The sequence below is a fragment of the Phascolarctos cinereus genome, unplaced genomic scaffold (genome assembly GCF_003287225.1).
Source record: "Phascolarctos cinereus isolate Bilbo 61053 unplaced genomic scaffold, phaCin_HiC Scaffold_9;HRSCAF=440, whole genome shotgun sequence".
NCBI lineage: Eukaryota > Metazoa > Chordata > Mammalia > Diprotodontia > Phascolarctidae > Phascolarctos > Phascolarctos cinereus.
The window spans coordinates 194,284,796-194,311,330 of record NW_027556402.1 but is presented as its reverse complement, the minus strand read 5'-3'; the positions used below and the strand labels follow the sequence as shown (position 1 = coordinate 194,311,330).

The 26,535-nt window shown below is 41.1% G+C and overlaps 1 protein-coding gene across 1 annotated transcript in view; it reads right to left on the bottom strand.

Moving 5' to 3' along the window:
* CPZ (carboxypeptidase Z) overlaps positions 1 to 26,535 on the bottom strand; it is a 54,544-nt gene that overhangs the window by 11,179 nt on the left and 16,830 nt on the right. Inside the window, exons 5-7 of the mRNA XM_020992294.2 lie at positions 23,596 to 23,792; positions 18,403 to 18,564; positions 11,485 to 11,643 (exon numbers count right to left, since the gene is read on the bottom strand). Coding sequence (XP_020847953.1) covers positions 11,485 to 11,643; positions 18,403 to 18,564; positions 23,596 to 23,792 — 518 coding nt within the window. The remainder of the gene's footprint in view (positions 1 to 11,484; positions 11,644 to 18,402; positions 18,565 to 23,595; positions 23,793 to 26,535) is intronic.

Sequence of the window (26,535 nt, the reverse complement as noted above, 5' to 3'; positions counted from 1 at the left end):
ATATGTTGGACTTGACGTCCATGGGCAAGTCATTTTGTTTCCCCCCCTGTAAAGTGAGACTAATGAAAACTGTCCAGTCCACAAGGTGGTTGTAACAATCAAATAATGTTCCAAACATGAAGAAACCTCTCAAATTCTTCCAAACTATGGTGCTGCCAAGATTCTATTTCGTAGAAAGGGAGTTGATCGGATGCTAGGTCACATATAACACAGGCAAATTATTTTGATGTGGTTTCATTTTACAGGAGAGAGAACTGAGACCTAAAGATGAAGAGCCCTTATCACAAAAGCTAGTAAAGTGGCAAAGGCAAGAGTCAAAGAGATTCCTAATCCCTGGTCCAGTATTCTTCCTCCCGGACACTTTTGCATTGAAAAAATGTCCTATTCTACAGGGAGAGGGCCAAATCAATTGATCTCTAAGTCATAAGTTGTCACATTTGGAAGGGACCTAAGAGATCACCCAGATTGTTCAATTAAATTCAATACAACATTTATTATTGAGTATCTGTTATGGGCAGGACACTGCTAAGGAGAAGGAAGAAAGGAAGGAAGGAGAAAAGAAAGGAAGGAAGGAGAAAAGAAAGGAAGGAAGGGAGACAGGGAGGAAGAAAGGAAGGAAGGAAGGAAGGAAGGAAGGAAGGAAGGAAGGAAGGAAGGAAGGAAGGAAGGAAGGAAGGAAGGAAGGAAGGAGGGAGAAAGGGAAGGAAGGAGGGAGGAAGGAGGGAGGGAGAGAGGGAGGAAGGGAGGAAGGAAGGAAGGAAGAAAGGAAGGAAGGAAGGAAGGAAGGAAGGAAGGAAGGAAGGAGGGAGAGAGGAAGGAAGGAGGGAGGAAGGAGGGAGGGAGAGAGGAGGAAGGGAGGAAGGAAGGAAGGAAGGAAGGAAGGAAGGAAGGGAGGAGGGAGGGAGGGAGGAGGAGGAAGGAAAGAGGAGGAAGGAAGGAAGGGAGGAAGGAAGGAAGGAGGGAGGGAGGAAGAAAGAAGAGAGAGAAAGAAGGAGAGAAGGAAGAAAGAAGGGGAGCAAGAAAGGAAGGAAGGAGGAAAGAAAGAAAGGAGAAAGGAAGGAAGTGAAGAAGGGAGAGAGGAAGGAAGGAAAATTACCTGTCCTCAAGCAACTTACATTCTGTTAGGGGGATATAGCATGTATCTAGGTAAATAAATAAAAATATGTATGAAATTATTCAAAGAGGTAGACAGCACTAATAGCTAGTTGAGAAGGGAGGATAACAGGGAAGACCTCACATAATCTGTGGCAATTGAGAAGACCCTTGAAGAAGCTCCGAATTCCAAATAGCAGAGGGAAAGAGAGAAGGACTGTCATGGAACAGGGAATATCCAACAGGTCAGTTTGACTTGATTGGAAAAGGTTTGAAGAGGAATAAAATGAAAAGAGCCTTGAAAGGTAGGTGGTATCCTGACTGTGCCAACAGCTTTGCTTTATGGACAAGAAAACTAAGGAAGGTCACTCACCCAAGGTCACATACTGTTCTTCCCACTGAAATATGCTACCTCTCAAGGACCTCTCTGGTTTCATTATCTTACGTTTGAAGAAACACCAGGGTGCTGTGGAAGGCACATTGAACTCAAGTTTAGGAGGCCCAAGTCCTAGTTCAGTCACTAGCTATGCAATCTTGGACAGCTAGGAGCCTCAGTGGATCATCAAACTTGGAGCCAGGGAGACCTGAATTCAAATCCTGCTTTAGACACTTATTATCCTGGACAGACGAGCCTGGGCAAGTCACATTTACCTCCATCTGCCCCAGTCTTCTCATCTGTAAAACGGGGATAATAATAGCACCTACCTCTCCGAGTTATTGTGAGCATCAAATGAGAAATAGTTGTAAAACGTTTTGCAAACCTTCAAGTTCTACATAAAGTGCCCCATCAATGCTATTATTTATTTGAGTATCATAGAATGCTTCAACAGGGAAACATCTTATAGACCACCTACTCATAGGATCATAAGGTGATAGATTTTGAGCTGCAAGGGACCTTGGAAAATGATGAGTCCATAACTCTTCATTTTTAACAGAAGATGACCTGAGGAGGAGAGAAATAAAGGGACTTGCCCAGAATCACACAGCAAGTAAGAGTTTGAGAAATGAAGATGCCTAGGTCTTACCAGTTCTCCATATTGTTCAACCTGCCCATTTTGGAGATGAGGAAACTGAGGACTAGTGGAGTCAAGTCACTAGCCAAAGGTTGCAGAATGATTTAGTGGCAGTCAGCACTCAAGTCCAAGCTTCTTGACCCTCTAGTCCAATATTCTGTCAACTATATGCCACTTCACTCTCTGATCTGCTCAAAAGGTGTTGTAATACACCTGCCCTGCCTACCTCACAGGACATTTGTGGTTTTAAAGAAGATAAAAGCTGCAAAACAGCTCCATAAGTTTAACACCTTGTAGGAATGTAGGGGATCATTTCAATCATGGCCTCTCTTTCAAAACCGTTCATCTGCTGGTTGAATTCCCCATTTGAAGAACTGAGGACAATCTTTGACTCTTCAATCAATCAGTTGGTTAATCAACAAGGATTTACTAAGAAGCCTCCTGTGTTTGAGGTACTTTACTTGCTGCTGGGGCTACAAAGATAAAAATAAAAACAGTGGCTAACCTGAAGCTAGCCAAGAAAGATCATGTATGTCTATGATGTATGTTTCTTTTTTTCAGTATTTTCTTTTTATTTTTCCTCAGTTACATGTAAAAACAACTTTTAACATTAGTTTTTTTAAAACCTTGAATTCCAGGGGCAGCTAGGTGGTGCAATGGATAGAGAACCGGCCCTGAAGTCAGGAGGACCTGAGTTCAAATCCGGCCTCAGACAAAACACTTCACACTTCCTAGCGGTGTGACCCTGGGCAAGTCACTTAACCCCAATTGCCAAAACAAACAAACACACAAACAACCAAACAAACAAAACCTTGAATTCCAAATTCTCTTTCTTCCTTCCTCCCTCCCCAATCCCTTTATTGAAAAGGCAAGCAGTTCGAGCTACACCCGTAGAAATGCAAAACACATCTGTAATAGTCATGATATGAAAGAAAACATGGAAAAAAACTCAAGAAAAATAAAGTAAAAAAAAGTGTGCTTCAGTCTGTATTCAGACACCATCAGTTCTTTCTCTGGGAATAGATAACATTTTCCATATGATGTATTTTTCTAAGTATAAAATAGATACCATGATTTTAGGGAGAATCTAGGAGGGCTGTAGGGAAATCTAAAGCTGTGGATCTCCCATAACCAATTCATTACCAAGTCCCATCAATGCTACCTTTGCGACATCTCTCTAATCCATCAATTACCCCTATCACCCTAGTAGAGATGCTCAGTACCATGCCATTGGAGATACTGCAAAAGACCGCCTGCCTCCATTCCCTCCCCTTCCAATCAATGCTTCATAGTGTTGCCAGACTTTCTTATGCATATGCAACAGAGTGGTAAGACAAAACAGAGCCTAGTCTCTTCCAATTGCCCTGGTCACATCCCATTTGCACATAGGTCTGGTTCTATCACTTTTCTAAAATCCTTCAGTGACACCATATTGTTTATCTAACCATTAAAACGGCTCTTCCTTGGGGGCAGCTAGGTGGCCTGGTGAATAGAGCCCAGACCTTGGTGTCAGGAGGACCTGAGTTCAACTATGGCCTCAGACATATAACACTTACTAGCTGTGTGACCCTGGCCAAGTCACTTAACCCCCAACTGCCTCACCAAAAAGAAAAAAAAAACCCGCTCTTCCTGACATACAAGATCTTCCATAATGAAGTGCTATACTACTACTCTAGCCTAATTTCAAATAACTTTCCACATGGCCTATTTTCTGGTTTCTAGTTTCTAGCTAAACTGAGCAAATTGCTATTTCCCATATTTTGTTCAGCCATTTTTCTGTCTTATCTGATTCTTCTTGGTCCCATTTGAGGTCTTCTTGACAAAGATACTGGAATGGTTTGCCATTTACTCCTCTGGCTCATTTTACCGATGAGGAAACTGAAGTAAACAGGGTTAAGTGACTTGCCCAGGGTCACACAGCTAGGAAGTATATAAGATCAGATTTGAACTGAGGAAGATGAGTCTTCCTGACTCCAGGTGCAGCACTTAATCAACTGCACCACCAAACTGCCTATTTCCCATAAGTATCCCACAGTTTCCCCACCTCCATGTCTTTGCTCGGGTTTGTTCTCTATACCTAGAATTCACTTTCCCATCTAGCACTACTGAATATCTATACATTTTCAAACTCCATCTTAAATACCACTCCTTCAAAGACTTTTATGAATTTTTATAAACTTGCATGACTTTTCTGAACACCAGCTCCTTTTGGTTAATAGCTTTCCCTCCTCAGATCTCTCACAAAACATTTTACATATCACTTTTACACATTTACCACATAATACATGTTTCATACCCCCATCAACTCTATTAGGGCTGATATCACATCTTATCTCAGCTTTGCCTCTCTACATACGTATCCTCATAATCCGCTATGCACAAAACACCTCCAATAAATGTTTCTTGAATTCAATTTTATATTCAGTTTTAAGTGAATTGGAATTAAACTAATCCACCTCTAAAGTCCCTTCCAGCTGTAACTCTATGACCCTATGAATGCTTGACTTTTCAAGAAAGAAAATCACCTTCTTGAAGAACAGTTCTTATAATTGACTAGGAATTCCTATTGGTCTTAGATTCAAATCTTGGCTCTGACACTTACTAACCGTGTAACCCTGAACAATGACCTTACCCTCTTTCAATCTGAGTTTTCTCATCTGTAAGAGGAAGACTATTTGCCCTATTAATTTCACTCAGTGGTTATAAGGAAAGAGCTTTGTAAATAATAAGATTTTATAGGAATGTGGATTGTATTTCTCTTCTTTTTCCTTCTCCTTTTTCTCACCCTCCTCTACCTCCTCTTTCTTCTTCTTTTCCTTCTCCTCCTTCTCCTCTTTTTTCTTTTTCTCCTCCTCCTCCTCTCCCTCTTTTTCTTTTTCTCCTTCTCCTCTTCCTTCTCTTTCTTCTTCTTCTCTTCTTCCTTCTCCTCTTTCTTCTTTTTCTCCTCTCTTTTTTTTTTTTTCCTCTCCTCTTTTTTTTTTTTTCTTCTTCTTCTTTTTTTCTTCTTCTTTTTCTTTCTTCTTTCTTCTTTTTCTCCTTCTCTTTCTTCTTCTTCTCCTCCTCCTCCTTCTCCTCATTATTAATGGGTTTGTCAAATGTCGAGGATCTCATCATTCTTCCCCCAATACAGTCTGCTGTTCCAACTACAGATCAGAATGGTAGCGTTACAAGAGATTCATCCAATTCAATCCCCTCATTTTAGAGGCAAGGGAGCTGAGGCACAGAGAAAAATAGCAACTTATTCCAAACAGCTGGATTCTTTTCTTGCCAGGTCAGTTGTGAAGCACCAGGCATGGCCACTAGCCACCCCAAAGTCAAGAAGCAGCAGCTCAGAGATTAGGGGGTAGAATAAGGCACCGAGGAACTGATTTAACCACCATCTTGGATTATTAGAGCTAACGATTTTCTCCCTGGAGATTTAACTGCACATCAGAGCTGAGAAAACTGCAATCACTGAAGGAGCCATTTGAAAATTTATTTTTTCTTATATGTTATGTAGATATAGATAAATATAGATATAGTTAGATAGATAAATATAGACATGCATGCACACATGTAGACACACACACATACATACATATCTCATCATCACCATCATCATCATCATCATTGAGTTTCAGAGATGAAGGGTGACACTCAGTGGCTAAGTAAGGAAAAACTACTATATGGTTTATATCAGACAGTCCATCGAAGGGCAGAAATAGAATGCACCTTAGAACATAGAACACAGACCACTAGAGTTGTTCTAAGGTAGAACTTGGAACTTTGACTGTTAGAGCTGGAAGGGATTTTAGAACATAGGATTTAATAGTTGGAAAGGAGCTTAGAACACAGATTGCTAAAGTTGGAAGGGACCTTAGACCACAGAACAGAAACTTTTAGAGCTAGAAGAGACACCAGAATTAGAATATGGACTATTAAAGTTGGAAGAGACTTCATTGATCACTTAGTTCAAGGTCTAATTCTATAAATGAGGAGACTGAGGCCCAGAGAAGGAAAGCCTCTTTTTTTGAGATCATAAGTTGGTAACAGAACTGGGGCCAAAACCTCACTGTCCTAAACCATATCCATCATGACTTTGAGTTTTTCCATTTATCCGTCTATCTATCTATCTATCTATCTATCTATCTATCTATCTATCTATCTGTCTGTCTGTCTGTCTGTCTGTCTGTCTGTCTGTCTGTCTGTCCGTCCGTCCATCCATCCATCCATCCATCCATCCATCCATCCATCCACCCACCCACCCATCCATCCACACTTCTATCTAGCTATCTGTCTACCTATTTATCTGTCTGTCTATCTATCTATCTATCTATCTATCTATCTATCTATCTACCTACCTACCTACCTACCTACCTACCTACCTATCTGCTTCAGTCTGCACTCTGAGTTCATGCCCTCTCTTTCTGGAGGTGGATAGCATATTCCATAATGAGTGCTCTAGAATCATAGGTTGCAGTGACCAAGCATTAATAAAGGCAAGAGCAAGCATGGACAATAGGCTGGATATACAAAAGCAAATTGAAACCAACACTGGGGAAGGTACCAGACATAGCCTCTACTCTGGATATACAGCTAGGTGAGTGATTCCTGTTGCAACACTGCCCTCTAGTGGCCCTTCTCTGTATGTCAGAATCACACAATAAGGTTTCAGATTGGGCCAGGATCTCTCAGCAGCCATCTATCTAGTCCAAGGGTCCTTAACCTTTTTCTGTGTCATAGTCTGCTTTGGCAGTGTGGTAAAGCCTGTAGACTCCTTCTCAGAACAATGCCTTTTGCCTATATTCATAATTGAAGGAAATGTTAAATTTCAGTTTGAGGGTAATGAAAATAAAAGTGTAACTCTTCCCCCCATATAAACTTAGAGACCCCCTGAAATTTTTTCAGGGTAAGAACCCATATCTAGCTCATCCTCTCTACAACATGTACAGCCAGAGATTGTCTAGAGCAGGGGTGGGGAGCCTGCGGCCTCGAGGCCACATGTGGACCTCTAGGTCCTTGGGGGCAGCTTTTGACTGAGTACAAGTTTTACAGAACAAATCCTTTTATTAAGGGGATTTGTTCTGTTAAGTTTGGATTCAGTCAAAGGGCCTCACTTGAGGACCTAGAGGGCCACAAGTGGCCTTGAGGCTGCAGATTCCCCACCCCTGGTCTGGCTGCTGCTTGAAGACTCCAAGGAGATGTAACACATTCTTTTCCAGGCAGCTCCTTTCACTTTGCTATTGCTCAGTCACTCGATTGTGTCCAACTCTTTGTGACCCCATCTGGGATTTTCTTGGTGAAGACACTGGAGTGGTTTGCCACTTCCTTCTCCAGCTCATTTTACAGATGAGGAAACTGAGGCAAAAAGTTAAGTGACTTGCCCAGGGTCACATAGTTAGTAAGTGTTTGAGACCAGATTTGAACTCAGGTCTTCCTGACCCTAGGCCTGGCGCTCTATTCTCTACCTCATCTAACTGCCCCCTTTTACTTTAGGATAATTCTATTAGACAGTTTTCCAAAATATTAAGTATAAATTTGCCTCTTGGTAACTTCAACCCTCTGCTCCTGGTTCTGCCCTCTGAAAACAGGACAGTTCTAATCCTTTGAGATAGCTACCTCACCTCCCTGGAATCCTCTTCCCAGACTAAATACCTCTGGCTCCTTCCACTGTTACTCATATGGCTCGTGCTCAAAGCCCTTCATCCTGTGTGTTACCTTCCCGTGGACACATCCCTGCTTATCAATGCCCTTCCTAGACTGTGACACCCGGGACTGAACAAAATTCTCCAGCCTGGATCTGCTTGGGGAGAAGGTAGAGGGACTGTCACCTGCTTATTCCTATTAGCTATGCCTCTGTTAATGCAGCCCCAGATTTCATTAGTTTGTTGTTTTACCACCATATCACACTATTAACTCATATGAGCTTGCTTTGCACTAAACCCTCACATGTTTTTCAAAGAAACTGTTGTCCAACCATACCTCCTCCAACTTGGGAAGTCTTTTCTTGGAGGCCAAGTGTGAAGCTCCACCTTTATCCTTATTGAATTTCATCTGATTACCTGAACTCGATGTTCCAGACTGTCAAGGCTTTTTTAAAGCCTGACTCACATCCCTCCCAGTTTTGTGTCATTTGCATATTTGATAGAAAAATATTACTTATGCTTTTATCCAAGGCCTATGGCTTGGATAAACAAAAATAAAAAAATTAAATAACATAGATTCCTGGAACAATCCTGACAAGTTAACATTGAACTATTAATGACTGCTCTGAGGAGGACTACTCGCCAGTTCCTATGCTCTCTCACTGTACTATCATCTAGGCCATATCTCTCCAATTTATGCATGAGAAAAATATGAAATATTTAATCAATTGCAATGCTGAAATCTGGGTAAACTATATCTGGATCATTCCCCTGATCTCACAGTTTAGTAACCCTGTCAAAAAAGGAAATGAGGCTATCCTGGCATGTTATGAGCTTCCTGGACATGCTGGCTTCTTGTGGGCACAGTTTCCTTTTCTTGATGCTAACTAACCATCCCTTTCATAATTCATACTAGAATTCTCCCAAGAAGCAAACTCCAGCTCCTTGTCCAGTAGTTAGCAGACTCTATTTTCATGACTTGTTTGAAAACAGGGGCAGAATATGGGCCCTACCAGTCCCGTTCTCCAGAAACACTACCAGCTGGAGAAAAGCTTCAGGTAAGACATGGCCAATGAGCTGAGACTTGAAGGAAGCTTAGAATTTCCAAGAGGTAGAGGTGAAGACAGGATGTAGCATCAGCATGGGGGAATAGCCCATACAAAGACACAGGGACAGGAGACAAGTTTGGGAAATGGCAAGGAGGCTTCTTTGGTTGGAACAGAGGGAATGAAGGGAAGTAATGGGATATGAGTCTGAAGGGGGGCAAAGCCAGATTGTAATGCACTTTCAAGGCTAATCTGAGAAGCTGGTATTTTATTCCAGACAAAAGGCAACATTTAGCAGCTGATTAGAGATGGGGGTAAGGAGGAGGGAAGAGTTGAGGATGGTTCCAAGGTGGCAAATGGGGTGTCTAGGGGGATGATTGCGCCCTCAATGACAATAGGAAAGTGTGAAAGGTGGAGTGAGTTTTAGTGGGGATGAGTTCCAATTTGGACATGAGGAGATTGAGATGCTGATGGGACATCCAAGTGGAAATGTTTGATGGGACTAGAGTTCAGCAAAAAGACTAGGGTTAGCTATATACACTTGGAGAGGCAGCCAGGTGGCTCAGTGGATAGAGTGCTGATCCTGGAATAAAGAAGTCCTGAGTTCAAATCCAGACTGAGCAAGTAATTTAACCCTGAGCAAGTTATTTGACTTGTTTGTCTTAATCTACTGGAGAAGGAAATGGCACACCATTTCTTCTTGGCAAAGAAAACCCCATGGATAGCATTAGTGTACTATGGTTCATGGGATCACAAAGAGTTGGACATGACTGAATGACTGAACAAATATAAATTTGGTAGTCATTTGTGAATAGATAATTGAACCCACAGCAGCTAATAGAACCATCAAGAGAGAGAGGGAAGAGAAACTGGAGAGAACCCAAGACCTGAAGGAACATCTGGACTTAGTGGAGGGAGATGGATGATGCCTCAGTAAAGGGGACTAAGAAGGGGTGGTTAGAGAGATAGGAAGAAAATCTGAAGATGGTAGAGTCATGGAAGGTAAGGGAGTAGATTACCCAGGAGAAAAGATGTGGTTAACAAGTTAACGTGTCAAAGCTGCAGAGGGGGACAAGTAGAATGAGCACTGAGAAAAGGCTTAGTAATCAGAAGTCATTATAATCTTGGAGATAGCAGTTTCAATCAAGTGATGGGGATAAAAACAAGATTCCAAGGAGTTAAGGAACACGTGGGAGGTGCGGAAACACAGGTCAAAAGTATATTATACGACTTCTGAGAGTTGGACTGAGATTGAGAGAATATAGTATAATAGTTTAAGGGGATACGAGGGTCAAGTAAAGATTTTTTTTTAAAAAAGATGGTGGATACCTAGGCACACTTGGAGGCAGCAGAGAAGGAGGCAGTGTATCAATAAGGCAAGAATGACTATGGGACAATGAAATGTAGGCTATGAATCTCCCTGAGAGGAGGTAATGTTTTGTTTTTATCAACATCACTTTTGTTTTCCTATCCCCTGGCACAGTACTTAATAATCATTTGTTGAATTAAATTGAATGATCACAGGGCCAAGTTCATCGATGATATGAGATCAAGGTCATGAGGAGAGGGATTGGACTTCACCAGGAGAAAAGTCATCTCCTTAAAGACTGAAGCCAAGGAGTAGAGAATGGAGGATGAAGGAAGTATGGAGGTGAGGAGGGGAGAAGTCTAAGCCCAAGTCCAAATTATTTCTATTTTCTCAAGAGAAACCAGGAGCAGAATAAAAGTTGAGTAGTACATGTCCGTTCTGGCAACTATTAAAATCATCCCATCCAAACCAAGCTCTATTCTTATGAGTATTTAAGACTGTGATTGTGCTTGTGCACACGCATGCACACACACACACACACACGCATGCACACACACAGCCACATTTTTAATTTTACCAACCAAAAGGTAAAGTTTTCTCTTAGTATCATAGAAAACTGGCCTGAAAGCCAAGAAGATCTGGGTTCAAGTACTCCCTTTGAAATATACTTGCGTGACCCTAGCTAAGTATCTATTAGTATTTTAGGCTACTCTCTGAAACTATGAGATGCATTGGTAGAGAGTGTCCTCACCCAGGAATTTCCTGTACCAGTGAGATCACAGATCTGGTCCCTGGCCCTATAGAAGCAAATATAATAAATGCATTAAACAATTTAGCAGATTACAATAAAGATCTATACACACATTATCTCACTTGATCTTCAAAATAACCCTGTGAGGTAGGTGTATTTTTCAGTCATTCAGTGGTGTCCAACTCTTCATAGCACCATAGGCCACAGCACTCCAGGCCCTTCCATCCTCCACTATTTCCCAAAGCTCATGGTTATTGCTCTCATGATACTATCTATCCATCCCATTTAACAAAGAGGAAACTGAACCTCAGAAGAGCTAAGTACTTTGCCCAGGATCACATGCCAAGAAAGTGGTTCAGGTGGGAACAGAACCCAGGTTTTCTGACTCTTCTTTCATAGGATCATAAGATACAGCTCTGAAAGAGACCGCTGAGGTCATCTAGTTCAGCTTTCAAACTAAGACCAAGAGAGGCCTAATGTTATACAAGTAGTAAAGAACAGATATGTTGGAAACTAGGTCTTCTAACTCCAAGTCTCAAGGAAGCTCTCACTAGCTTCCTTTGGCAAGTATAACACTGTCACCCCCAAAAGAAAACCATGGAGTTTCCATGAGGAAAATGCTTTGACTTACCATAAAAGTTTGTATTACCTTCTCATCAGGAGTGGGGGAGAACATTTTTTCTTCGAAGGGATGCTTTGAGAAGTCAAAAGGATATGAAACCACCAAGTCGCCGCCGTGGAGACTGGCCGACAGCACAAAGGGGATGGTCCTCATCCACTTCATGATGGCCTTGGTCTCTGGAGCCACCTGAATAAAGAGAACAAGGACTGGAAAGGACCTTAGGGATCGCTCAGCTCAGTGGTTTCTCTTGCAAATGAGGAAACGGAAGACCAGAAAGGGAAGAGTGACTTGCCCAAGGTCACGCAGTAAAATAAAAGTCAGTAAAATAAAAGAGATTTAAATCCCTTTTATTCCAAAACCTAGCCTGTTTCCTAACCTATCACCTTGTTTCTTTCAAGGCTCAGCTCACCACTTACAAGAAGTCTTTCCTGATTTCCCTAAGTATTAATTAGCGTTCTCTACCTCCTCAAATTATGATGCATGTGCTAATCTATTTACATGTTGTATTGTCCGCCCACCTCATCCACCATAGAACTAAAGCTTAGAGAATGTTTTAATTTTATCTTGTCTTTGCATCCCTAGCACCTAGAATAGTATTTTGCACACAATAGGTACTTAATAAATACTTTCCAGATTAGACTGTTGACATTCATTCCACACTTGATCCCCAACAGACTCGAATTTCCTATTCAGTAAAAGTGAAAAGCCAAAACCAAGTCAGCAATCACTTATTAAGCACTACAGGCTTTGATCTCAAAGAATAACAGCCTGGGATGGAGGTTGTAAGCAAGGAATAATGTAAGTCACTGCCTACATAGGGAGCACTACTCTGGGAACTAGAGATTCAAAGTTTAGGCCATTTAGTTCCTGTCCTCAAGCAGCTTACAGTCTACTAGCAGGCAGGACACACATAAAGGGCTAACTCTAATGCACAGTAATAGAGCATGTCAAAAGAGAGGTACTAGATTTGTGATTTCATTGAAAAAGGGAGGAATTTCCTCTATTAATGCAGCATAATCCTAAAAGGGTAGCTAGGGGGGTGCAGTAGAGCACCAGGTCTGGATTCAGGAAGGTCTGAGTTCAAATGCAGCCTCAGACATTTACTAGCTGTGTGACCCTAGACAAGTCATTTAACCCTGCTTGCCTCAGTTTCCTTTTCTGTAAAATGAGCTGAAGAAGGAAATAACAAACCCACTCTAGTATCCTTGCCAAGAAAACCCCAACTAGGGCCATGAAGAGTGGAACATGATTGAAATGACTGATTAACAATAAAACGCCCTGAAAAATAAAGTGACTTGTCTAGGGTCATTCGGCAGTACGTATCAGAGGCAAGACTTGAACCCAAATCTTCCTGGTTTCAGAGCCATTTCTCTCTTCATTAAGCTATGTTGCCTTACATAAGAAGAGATGCAAAATGTTAAATGAGGTCTTGGGAAAAGGTCATTATGAACTTGGGAGGGGCAGAGTAAGTAGCTGGAGAGGTACCAGCTAGCCTGCCCATAAATGCCGTTGTGTTTCAAGGACGTGTGACATGAAGACATGAAGACCGTGACGGGGCCTGGTGCCTCAGTTTGGTTGCAGTTAATATTGATGAGGCTGGGGCTTTGGGTCTTAATACCTGGGCTAACTGAAGGGCAAACCAAGTTATTTCTCCCTCACCCATTTTTAGGGGAAGCAGATGGCTCGACAAGTCAGTTTGAAACTCTCTGTGTTGGCGTTCTGACGAAATCGTATGTGGAGCATCATCAGCTTGGGTGGTGAAGACCCTGCCTACTCTTGGAATTTACTGAGTGCCAACTCCACTACTTGTTGGCTATAAGGCCAAGTCATCCCTTCCCCCTTTCTAAGCCTCAGGTACTTCATCTGTAAAATGGGCGTGATTCTATCATTTCCAGACTCACAGCACTATTGTGAGAAGAGTTCTATAGATAAAGGAAAGATTATTATCTTCAGGTCCAAATACATTGTACCAGACCTCTGTCGGGAAATGGGAAAATGCCCTTGCAAAGGGTTAAGGGTTTGGTTTGGTTTTGCTTTGCTTCAGGTTTTCTTGGCATATAATCCTCCATACTTCCCTCTAGATACGTGAGAATCAGTATAGTATAGTGGACTACATTTGGATTCAGAAGACCTGGGTTCAGATCCCAGCTCCGCTACCTACCATTGGACGCCAATGGGTAAGTCGCTTAATTTTAGGCCTCTGTTGCCAAATCTGTAAAAAGAGGGGATTGGGCTGACTGATCTCTAAAGCCTTTTTCACTTTGGAACCTATGAATTATAACTGGATCTGCTCATGCCCAGATGTTCCCTTGGCCACCTGGGGTCACTGTACATCCCATACTATGTTGCATTAGACCATTTTTAGCCATTGACACAACACCACAATTAGGTAACAGCCAGCTTTGGTAATGTGAACAGACTTCCATGCATGGGGCTGAAATCTACCTCCCTGCAGTCTCTCCTCATTACTCCTCACTTGGCCCCTTGGGACCAAGCAGAACAGGCTTTGTGACCTGTGAGGTGGCCACGGCGTTTGAGACCACCACCTGATCTCTTTCATATTCGCCTCTTATGATTTCCTGGGAGGTCTGACTATCAATTAACCAATCAACAGGCATGTATTAAGTGCTTATTATATGGGTATCCTACTGCTTGTTTTCTCAATGGGTGAGGGAGGGAGAGAGAGAATTTGGAACTCAAAATTTTAAAAAAATGAATGTTTTTAAAAAGTGCTAAGCAGGCATTGTGCTAAGCACTAGGGATATAAAGGAGGATTGTAAAGAGAAAGGAATAAATATTTGTTAAAACCTATTATGTGCAAGGCACTGTGATAAACACTTTTTTTTTACAAATATCATCTCATTTTATCTTCACAATAATCCTAAGAGGTAAAGCTGAAAAAACTGAGGCAAAAAGAGGTTTAAGTGCCTTGCCCAAGGTCACACAGCTATCAAGTGTCTGAGGCTGAATTTGAACTCAAGTCTTCCTGACTCCAGACCCAGCACTCTAGACAATGAGTCACTAAGCTACATCAAAAATTAAAAATTAGGGGGCAGTGGATAGCATACTGGCCCTGGAGTCAGGAGAACCTGAGTTCAAATCCAGCCTTAGACCAAATATTTGACATGTACTAGCTGTGTGACCCTGGGCAAGTCACTTAACCCCGATTGCCAAAAAAAATATTAAAAATCAAATTGTTACTTTAGCCATTTAGTCTTCATGACTTCATTTAGGGTTTTCTTGGCAAAAATACTGGAGTGGTTTGTCATTTCCCTCTCCAACTAATTTTACAGGTGAGGAAACTGAGATAGAGTTAACTGACTTGCCCAGGGTCAAACAGCCAGGCTGGGTCTAAGGCTAGATTTGAATTTGTGTCTCCCTGACTCCAGACTTGTGCTACGGGTACAATCCCTACCTGCTGTTGCAAAAACTCTGGTCTCACAATTCTACTTCTGGTTCATCCTCTAATTAGCTTACTGTGACCTTGGGTAAGTCATTTACCATCTTTGGGCATTGGTTTCCTCATCTGTTAAGATTGGACTACCACACCTCAAGTCTCTCTTCCCATTCTAAGAGAGTATGTCTATAGTTATAGGATCTATTTTTCTGGAAGGAAAGAAACACACACAATTATTGCAAACACTTTTTTTTTTCTCAAACTATCCCAAAGTTTTTGAGTTTCTCACAAAGACTTCACATAGAGCATGTTAGTTGACTCTGCTTCGCACGGACATTTCAGACATGCTGCTGGCCGAGCACACTCAGCAGGGCAGGTTTTAATGAAGGCTTTCAAAGCTGGATGCAAAGAGGCCTGGGGAAGAGCAGCAGAGATGGCGGCTACAGCTGCAACTCCCAGGGGTTCACCCGCCCCCTTTGGGGAGAAAGAGGCGAATGACGGACAACATGCTGACATGAGGGGTTTATTCAGTAAAACAAAATTCCAAGGGATGTCCTAGGATTGGCATAGATTTAGTTCAACCTCCTAGGCCCATAGAGTGAGGACAAATGGGAAGGATAAGTGGAAAGGACACTGGCTGAGAAGTCTTCAAACCCATTCCAATTCCCACCTCCATTCCCCAGGTGTAGAGACTATAGGATTATGGTGCTGGTCCTGCCTTGGCCACCAGCTAACTCAGCATAGGCCCACCCCACCATGCACACACACACACACACACACACACACACACACACACACACACACACAAATACACATGCATATACATATGTGCATGTGCTCACGCATACACGCACATACTTGTGTGCAGACATATACACACACATACACATATCACCTCCTGGGTCCCTTGGCTTCCTTTCAAACCTCTGCTGAAGCCCCATTTTCTTCAAGAGGCCTTTCTAGGAGTCAGATTATCTTCTACCTACTCTGTGTATATCTTATGTGTTTCTAGAATATGAGCTCCTTGGTGGCAGAGACTGTATTTTCCCTTTCTGTATATCCCCAGCACTCAGCACAATGCCTGGCACATAGTAAGTCCTTAATAAATGCATGTTGACTGTTGACTGACTAGTAGATTTCTAAAGTAACCACCATTAGGCTTTGAGCTCCTGGGAACAAGGACTGATTTTTGCCTTTCTTTGTAGCCCCAACACTTAACACAGTGCCTAGCACATGGGAGGCCATAAATAAATGCTTGTTTTAGACCGAAGGTTCTGGGGCTCTGCTTGTCTTCACCACTAACTTAGCATGTGATTGTTTGAGACAACAACTCCCATATCACTGGGGTAGGGAGAGGGGGGAACAAAGCATGATGTAGGCGAAAGCACCCTGGGCTTTGTGCCAGAAGGCCTGGGTTCAAGTGCTGAATCTGCATTTACTAGCTGTGTGACCTTAGGTAAATTACTCTTTAAGCTTCAATTTCTTCTTTTGCAAAATGATAGGGTTGAATTAGATGATTGTCAAAGTTCTTTCTTATTTTAATTTCTTATACTGGAAGATCCCTTTCAGCCCTAACCTTCCCATGACCTATAAGAGTCTTCAGAAAGTTAGAGAAAGGCACCAGCTCAACCCTCTCTTTTTGCAGAGGAGAAGAGAGCTAGGGATCCCATCCAAACCCTCCAGCACCATCTCCAGAGCTCTTTCCTAGAGGGCAGCCTCGGGAGATACAGATCACATGGCTTTGGTGCTGAGTACCCAGGTACCAAAAGCCCACCAAATGACAGATTGATTGTTGGTGAGAGACGTCAAGATGGAAAATGAATATTGTATTTGTATTCTTCCCACTTAATAGGATTCTATTTTTTTCCAGTTACATGTAAAGATGGTTTTCAGCATTCACTCTGATAAGATTTTGAGTTGTAGAACTTTATATTTGCTCTAGGATCCTAGAAGAGTCCCTCATGTTCCCACTGGCTTGGTCCAAGAACACTCTACAGAAAAATTGTAGTAATCCCTGATGTTTATTTGCTGAACTGTACACATGGCTTTAAGATTGACACATATTTTTCATACATTATCTCATCAGATGAATACATGGATCTGCACTGAGAGTGAGAAAAAGATGGACTTATTGAGCCTTTCATATTATTACTGACTTAGATCTGGCACTTGGAGGTCATCTAGTCCGTGCTTCTCATTTCCTACAGGAGAAAACTGGTGCCCCAGAAGTAAGGTGACTCGCTCAAGGTCACAGCAGATCCAGGAACTGGGACCCAGTTTCTCTGACTCTGACCCAGGGCTGTTTCCACCAACTCATCACTTTATGGTTACAAAGCACATTCTCATCCCATTTAATACTCACCCTGACTACCATGGTCCAGGGTGAGGTATGACATTATTATCCCTGTTTTACAGATAAAGGGACTGAAGCTCAGAGAGTGATTATACAACTTGCCTAAGGTTGCACAGCTATTAGGGTCTATAATCAACACTAGGTCCTCTTTTATTCACTTCTACTTTCACCTTCAATGTTTCATGAAGAATAACATTAATTGAAATTGTAAGTACTTTGATGGCAAGGAAGAATCATTTTTTTTTTCATTTTTTCTACTAACAGAGTGCTAAGGAAGGAAAGAAGGAATGAATGAACAAAGAAAAGAAAGAAGGAATGAAGGAGGGAGGGAGAGGAAAGGGAGGGAAGAAGGAAGGAAGGAAAGAAGGAAGGAAGGAAGGAAGGAAGGAAGGAAGGAAGGAAGGAAGGAAGGAAGGAAGGAAGGAAGGAAGGAAGAATAGAAGGGTGGAGGAGAGAGAGGGAGGGAGGATCATTAATTGCTTTGTACCAGGCACTATGTTAAGAGTTTGGAAATACAAATACAAGCATGTAGAACAGTTCCTGCCCTCAAGGAGCATATATTCTAATGGAGAAGACAATCCATTCAGGTGAGTGGTAGACAGTGTTAGATGGCTTATACACAATGATGCTAGGACCAGAACCTCTGAAAGAAATGTACAAAATATTCCATATTTCTTTCATAATTCCACAGTACCTAGCACAGGGCCAGGATCAGCATGCAGTAGATATCTCATATCTATTTATCTATCTATCTATAGATAGATCAAATTTATTTGATATTTGATAAAGGCCTGTTAATTTAAATAAATTGGAGAATAGCATCTTTGAAGCTGAGGGACACTGTCCATGATGACCTTCCAACCTCCTGGCCTTCTCCTAGTCCTTTGTGTCATACTCCTAAAATGCACTGAGGTAGCATTGTGTATTATAGTATTATATGTTAACACCTTATTCCCCTTCCAGGTTTTGATCTCCACAGAGGTCAAAGTCTTATACACCTTTCCCAGAGCTAAGCATAGGGCTCTAAACATAATAGGCACTTATAAATGTAATTGTGATTGGATTGGACTGCATTGGATTGGGTTGAATTGGATTATCTGAAATCATCTGAGTACATATACCCCTATGTCCCACTTTGTGGTTAAAAGAAAACAACTTATTGAGATGGAGTTGGTAAAAGATGTGTAATTCATACCTTACCCCACCAGTAGTACTGTGGAATGGGAATATGGTCAGTTCGAACTCCTCGGGTATTTGCTAGCCGATAATATTCTGAAGTCAGGTCAGGGAAGTTGCGGTTGAGGTCCAGATGCTGAGAGTTTTGCCGGCCACTTGTCCATCCATTATATTCTGCACCCTAAAATCGGTCAGTGTTTAAGTCAGTTCAATACATCAGCTACTTTCCAACTCCCAGACAAGGCAAACGTGAAGAGGATGAGGCAGTGTGGTGAAGGGGTAAGAGGAGTGGGCTGAGAGTCAGGAAACTCAGGTCTATCAATTAATCAGTCAATCAACACTTATTAAGCATCTATTATGCACCAAGTGAACACTGTGCAAAGTGCCAGGTTCTAGTTCTAGCTCCTGTCACCAAATCCTTATCTGACTTCAGACAAGGACCTTCTTTTCTTTAGACCTTGTTTTTCTTATACAAATTGAGGAATTTTAACTAGATAATCTCTAAGCCAGTTCTACCATGCCAGTTACATCATTCATTTTTTGCTTGAATAGATGCATAAAGTCCAGATGTTGCTAACCAAACTGTGGTATATGAATACACTGTCATATTGTTGTGCTATCAGAAATGATGAAATGGAGAGTTTCAGTGGAGACTGGAAAGACCCCTATGGACTGATGAGCAAAATGAGCAGAACCAAAAAATAAATTTATATAATGACAAAAACATCAAAAGCGAAAAAACAGCTAAAAGATTTTGGTACTCTGATCAATGCAAAGTCCAAAAACACTGAAAATAAAGCATGCCACTTAACTCCAGCCAGGGAGATGATGAACTTAAAATGCAGAGAGAGATGTTTTCAGGCATGGACAATATTAAAATTGCTTTTGCTGGAATGGGTATAGAAGACCTATGGATAGACAGATAGATAGATAGATAGACGGATAGATAGATAAATAGACAGACAGATATGTTTATGATAAGGGTTTCACTGGAGATAATTGGTTATTAAATGGGGAGGGGGATGGAGAAAAGACAGTAGGAGGGACAGATTATGAATGAATGGTAAATAAATAAATTTTTAAAGGAAAAAAAGTTCAGATGTTGATTGTCTTGCCCTAGTCAGACAAAATCTTAAGTAAATACTCTGTTTAGTACTGGTCATCTCATTTTAGAAAGGATGCTACAAGCTAAGGTTGGTCTAGTGTGGGACAATCAAGAATGAGGGGTGGGGAACCTGCAGCCTCGAAGCCACATGTGGCCTTGAGTGCGGCCTTTTGACTGAGTCCACTTTGGAAAGGAATATTTCATCTTAATATAACCTGACTAGTAGGTTATCTCACATTGGAACTGACTACTTCATTAGGTTGCGAGTTCTGCATATCAGGAAGGGTATTAAATCAAAGACTAGTAATTCAAAATCCACTTATCAGAGATGTTGCAGAGGGTATTTTTGTTTCTCTAGGGGTTGTACTTGATAATCTCCCAGGTTTTTTCCGTCTCTGACACTAAGATTCTCTCCTTTCCGTGTACGACATCCTAAGTTCAGTGTTTTAAGATGCCTTTCATTTCCAGGTTCTAAAGGTCCTTCCATCTTTTCCATTCTATGTTTTAAAGTTTTTTCCATTTCTTCCATGCTATGCTCTTTGCTCTAAGGTTTTGTGTTCTAAGGGTCCTTCCGTCATTAACATTCTACTTTAGGCAGCCCAGTGGCATAGTAGGTAGAGTGCTGGACCTGAAGTCAGGAAGACCAACATAGCCTGTCATAGACATTTGCTGCCTATGTGACTGTGGGCAAGTGACTTAAACTCTCTCAGCCTCAGTTTCCCCATCCATAAAATGAAGATAACAATGGCACTTACTTCACAGTGTTGTTTCAAGGATCCAAGGAGATAATATAACAGCTAGCAATTATATAGCATCTACTATGTGCCAGGGACTGTGCTAGGTATTTTACAAATTTATTTCATCTTATTCTCACAACAACCCTGGGAGGTAGGTGCTAGTATTATCCCCATTTTAAAGTTGAAGAAACTGAGGCAAAAAGAAGTTGTGACTTGCCAAAAGTCACATAACTAATAAATGTTTGAGGCAGAACATGAACTCAGGTCTTCCTGCCTGAGCACTCTATCCACTGAACTACCAGTTACCTATACTTGGATAATCTATGCAAATCATAAAGTGCTATAAATATGCTAGTCTTGTTATTATATTCCACGTCCTAACAATCTTCCACTTCTAAAGCATTGCATATTCTAAGGTCCCTTCCACTTCCGACATTCTATGACCTACATGCCAAGCCCCATCCAGTTCCAATATGCCATGATTCTAAGGCTCATTGGCAAGCATCAATGAACTGGTTCTTTGTCCCTTTGTTTAATAGAGTATATAATGAAGCCATCCTCAGGGATGCAAAGTCTACATCAGACGGGGGCCTCTCCCTCCTGATGTGCTGCCCTCTCTAATGTGTCCTGGCGATGACTATTGAAAGCTTACCCGCCCAGTGGGACATAAGAGGATAAAAGCTTCAGAAACTCACAAACATGGAGGAATAGAGAGCTGCATGGGCCATAATTACTTTCAGTGGGATTTGGCCAGAGCTCAAGGGGTGAACCCATAGGCCTACTCTTGAGAAAAATGTACTGGTCTTCTCATTCGCCACAGGGAGTAAGTGAGGGCTGACTCCGTATCATGCTGTGTACGAGACAGGCCCCTTAGGCCAGACCGGGCCAGCAGCTCAGGACTGAATCATCCCTTCCATTCTCAAGTTCATCCTCTTCAGGCCAGCCCTGCAGGAAGCCTCCATCTTTGGATAGCTCTGACCCCCAAGGATGTCATCTGTTACCTCAATTTCAACACTTCTCCCATTTGTCCCTTGCTCTCTATTTCTATTTCCATCATCTAAGCCCAGGCTTTACCAAGTCTTGCCTGGACAGTTGCAATAACCTCTGGAACGGGCTTCATGCCTCCATGAAATTATGTGGCCTAGTGGCTAAAATTTTAGACTTGGAGTCAGAAAGACTTGTTTGGTTCATGTTTTCTATTCTAACTAGCCATAGAGCCATGGATAGGTCATTGACCACTCCTGGCTTCAATTACTTCATCTATAAAATTACAAGACTGCATTCTACTACAGTCTTTTCCAGTTCTAAACCCATGGCTCTATGAGACATTCTCTCTCATTCTGATCCATCCAAAATAATCTTAATATACTTCTTTGTTTCTATCTCTCTTTGGTTCACAACCCTCAATAGCTCTCTATTACCTATAGGATAAAGTTCTTATTCCTTAACCTGAGGCATTAAAAGCCCTTTATAATTGTGTTTCAACATACTTTCCCAAGCTAATCTTTCACTGCTTCCCTTTACAAACTCCATACTCTAACACATCCTTCCTCCCAAAAAATACACCTGGAGTTTCTAATCTCCATGCCTTTGCTTACATTATACCTTATTCCTGGAAAGCTTCAGCACCCTGCTCACCCCATCCTATCAGCCCCAGCTGATATCTTCTGATCTATCCTCCAAGGCCAGATCATAATCCAAGCTTTTCCATGAAGAAAGATGAATGCTCCAAAGTAGAAAACTTTTCCTGCTTGGATTCAAGAACTCTTGGCTTATTCTCTGTAATTGAGATTGACCATCCTTTCCTCTCTTTCCTAGAAATTAGTCTTATTAATGATGTCTCAAAATTCAACAGAAGATCCTCTCATATCTTATGGACTTCCCACCATATCAAAAAATTTGGGTTATTCATAGTGGATAGAGTTTTAGGACTTGGAGTCAGGAAAAACTGAGTTTGAATCCTACCTAAAAAAGCACTAGTTATGAGAATGTGAGACTTCCGTGTGCCATGTTTCCTCATCTATGATAATAATAACAATACAATTAGCATTTATATAATGGTTTAAGTTTGGCAAAACACTTTACAAATATGTCATTTTATTGTCACAGCAATTGTGAGAAATAGGTACTATTATTATCCTTATTTTACAGATCAGGAAACTGAGGCAGAAAGAAGTTAAGTGACTTTCCCAAGATCACATGGCTGGTGAATGTCTGAGGAAGGATTTGAACTGAGGTCTTTATGATTTCAGGTCTAGCGCTCTCTGCACTATGGCACCACTTAGCTCCTGTGAATTGAGGGGATTGAACTCAATGGCCTCCAAGGTTTCTTCCCATTCCAAATCTTGATCCTATGCATCATAGCCCTTGCCTATACATAAAGCCAAAGATGTATAATTAAAGAAGACATTCATGCAAATGGCATCTCACCATTACCCTCCCAAATAACTGCTTTAGAATCACAGAACCTCAGGGCAGGAAAAAAAAAACCATCAGATATGCATCCAAAGGCCACATCAGATATGCATCCAAAGGCCAGCAGGGAGCACAGCTCGGCTACTTACTACTTGTATGACCTTGGTTAAGTCGTTTCACTTTTATACATCTCAGTCTTCTCATTTATCAAATAAGGGTTTTGCACCAATCTCTATGGTCCTTTCCAGATATAAAACCTAGTGTCTTGTGTAATTATACTAAGAATCCCTCCTGTATGACTATTTAAAAATTCACTAAGTGAAGCTCTTCCAATTCATTTGATGAGCGCTGTCTTTCCCCATTAGAGCACAAACTTCTTGAGGGCAGAAGCTGCCTCTCTTTTTCTGTGTTCATATTTGTATTCGAGTGTTTAGCACAGTGCCAGGCACACAGTAAACACTTAACAAATGCTTATTGATTTGAATCACTGTCCAATTCCATCAGTTATCGATGAGGACACTTTGTTGTTAGGTAGTCATTCTCAGTTGTGAACAACTCTTTGTAGCCCTCTTTGGGGTTTTCTTGGCAAAGATACTGTCATGCTTTGCCATTTCCTTCTCCACCTCATTTTACAGATGAGGAAACTAAGGTAAACATGGTTCAGGGACTTGCTCAGGATCACATAGCTAGTAAGTGTCTGAGGCCAGATTTGAACTCAGGAAGATAAGTTTTCTTGATTCCAAACCCAGTGTCCTATTCACTGCACTATCTAGCTTCAAGGAAATTCAAAAACTGAATGATTTGCCTGAGGTAACTCAGGCTAATAAATGGCAAGACCTACTCCGAACCCAGGACCTCCAGCCCCTAATCCAGCGCTATTTCCACTGAGCCACACATTAGGCATAAGGCTCCATTCTACCCCTATGTCCCAAGGAGTAACAGACCAGGCTTTCACCTCTGCTGCTGCCACATCGTAGCCATCAGGGTTCATGGAAGGTAGCAGGTGAATCCGGGTGGTATTAATCAGGCTCTGGATTCGCGGATTGCCCTGCAGGTACTCCGAGCACAGATACTGAGCAAGGTAGATGAGCATCTCCTTCCCAGTCACTTCATTTCCATGTATGTTGCCGATGTATTTAAATTCTGGTTCAACTGTGGAAAGAGGCATTGAGAGGGAGCATCATTTAGAAAGCCAGATATGCAGCTGGCTGGCCACTGAGTCACTAAAGTGATTGGTGATCATTTAGCACAAATACGTCTGTTGAGATATCTATCAGAGGCACTGGAATTTCAGCCTTTACTTGAATACCTCTAGTTATGGGAAATGCATGGGATGGTAGATTTAACAATGGGAAAGAGCCTGGACTTCAAGTCCAATCTCTTCATTTTACAAGTGAGGAAAGTCAGTCTCAGGGAAGTAATGGGACTCACTCTTGGTCAAACAGATAGATGGCCTTTAATGTCCCTTCTAGTTCTGAATCTATGATCCTATGAAGGAGGACCTCAAATTAGCCCCACTTGGCAAAGGTGAACATTAAGACCAGAGGCATCTAAAGCACTTGGCCAAGATCAAGGCTGGGGCAGCTTCTTTACCACAGGGGAGCTGACTCTAGGGCTGTTTGACATCCACCGAAATCAGGTTAGCATCTGGAGAATATCTGCTGAAAGTTTCACAAGTCACTATAAACAGGAATGTCTTAGAAATCAAAAATGAGTCTTTCTCTGCAATATATTCACAATTTAAAAGGATGACTTGAAATGGATTTAAAGCTTTAAAAGCAATACACAAAAAACATTTATCCATCAACTCCTATGCTGCTGTATAAACAGCAAGACCCAGCCAGGGAAAGCTAAAGAAATCTGATCAAGCAAAAGCATCTATTTTTGACTTTTTATTTTATTTTATTTATTTTGGCTAGGCAATGGAGTTAAGTGACTTGCCCAGGGTCACATAGGTAGTAAGTGTTATGTGAAAGCAAAAGCATCTGAACCAAACATGAAACTCACCTATTTGAGATCCATGCTGAGCAAAAGGCAAAATAGTAAAAAAAAAAAAAAAAAAAAAAAAAAGAAAAAAGAAAGAAAGAAAAAAGAAAGAAAGAAAAAAAGGGAAAAAAAGAGTTTATACATTCACAACATAATTTCACATTTTTTCCTATAAAACCTCAGCACTCAAGCAACATCAGTGAGAACAACTAAATTTCATAACTAAATAAATGCTCTACTCCTTGCCTGTGTCAGACCTTGAAAATTCAGATCTACCTAATAACAATGAATGATTGTTCACGTGATGATGGTCTACTCACTTTTCCTGTTCTCCATGTCAATTAGTCCTGAAAAACTCATTGAAACTAGGTAGAAATAAATGCTTATCATACCAGCTCAAATTTTCTAGCGCTCTAAGGTTTGTAAAGAACTGTACATACATTGTCCTATTTCATTCTCACAACCTATGAAGAGGTACTACTAGTATTTCTGTTTTATGCAGGAAGAAACTGAGGCACAAAGATGCTAAGTAACTTGCCTAGAAACACACACAGCAAGTGTCTGAGCAAAGATTCAAACCCAGGCCATCTTGACTCCTGGTCTAGTACTCTATCTACTATGCTATGATTAAGCAAATAGAATGATTTCAGAAAATGCAATTTCTTGTTACTTACTGATTACAATTAGGTTTTTAAAACAATGTCTACTTAACATGAAGTAGAGATTTGACAGTTATCCATTTAATGTGATCAATATGTCCCAAATGAAAAATTTAGGCTAAGTAAAGCTAAAATAAAATAATAACAATATGTAACAATACCTTATATTAGTAACAATAACCCCCTTATGGGTATATGTAGCTTACAAAGTACTTCACAGAATCTCAGTTATAAGGGATCTCAGAGATGACCTAGGTCAACTCCTACCTGAAAAAGGATTCTCCCTAGGGCTTCCGTGAAATAGGTACATCAATACACTGTTGTTAGAGCTGTAAAATGGTCCAGACATTCTGGAAAGCAATTTCGAACTATGCCCCAAAAGTTATTAAACCATGCACACCCCTTGACCCAGTGAATCTATACTCCTAAAGAGATCAAAGAAAAAGAAAGAGGATTCATTTGTACACAAATATTTATAGCAGCTCTTTTTCGTGTTGGCAAAGAATGGGAAACTGAGGGTGTGCCCACTAGTTAAGAATGGCTGGTATATGAATGTGAGGAAAGCTATTTTGCTGTAAGACGTGATGAAGGGAATGATTTCAGAGAGAGCTAGGAAGGTCTGTATGAACTGACTGACAGAGAATCGAGCAAAATCAGGAGACCAGGTTATGCAGTAACAATAACATTGCTAAGACCAAAAAAAAAAAAACAAAACAAAACAAAAAAACCCAACCTTTTGAAAGGCTTAGGAACTCTAATCAATTCAATGATCAACCACAATTCCAGAGGACTCATGATGAAACATGCTGCTCACTTCCTGACAGAGAGGTGATGGATTCAGAGTGAAGATTAAGATATGTCTTATATCATATCATAGTATATCATGTATACATACGTACAATATATTGTAAAATATGTGCCTTAATCTTCACCCTGACTCTACTTCATATATGTGTGTGTATATATATGTGTACATACATACGTACAAGCACATGGCATGGCCAATGGAGCCATGTGTTTTGCTTGGCTCTACACATTTATAACAGAGGTTTAATTTTTCTTCTTTTCCCAATAGGGGGAGGGAAGAGAGAAACGAAGTAGATATTAATGGATTTAAGAAAATAAAACTGATTTTTCTAAAAACCCCTCTATAATGTCATTATCACGTGGTAATCCATCCTTAATAGCAAGTATAGTGGAAACAGGACTCAAACAGAGATCTCCCAATGCTGAGTTGGGGCTCTTTCCAC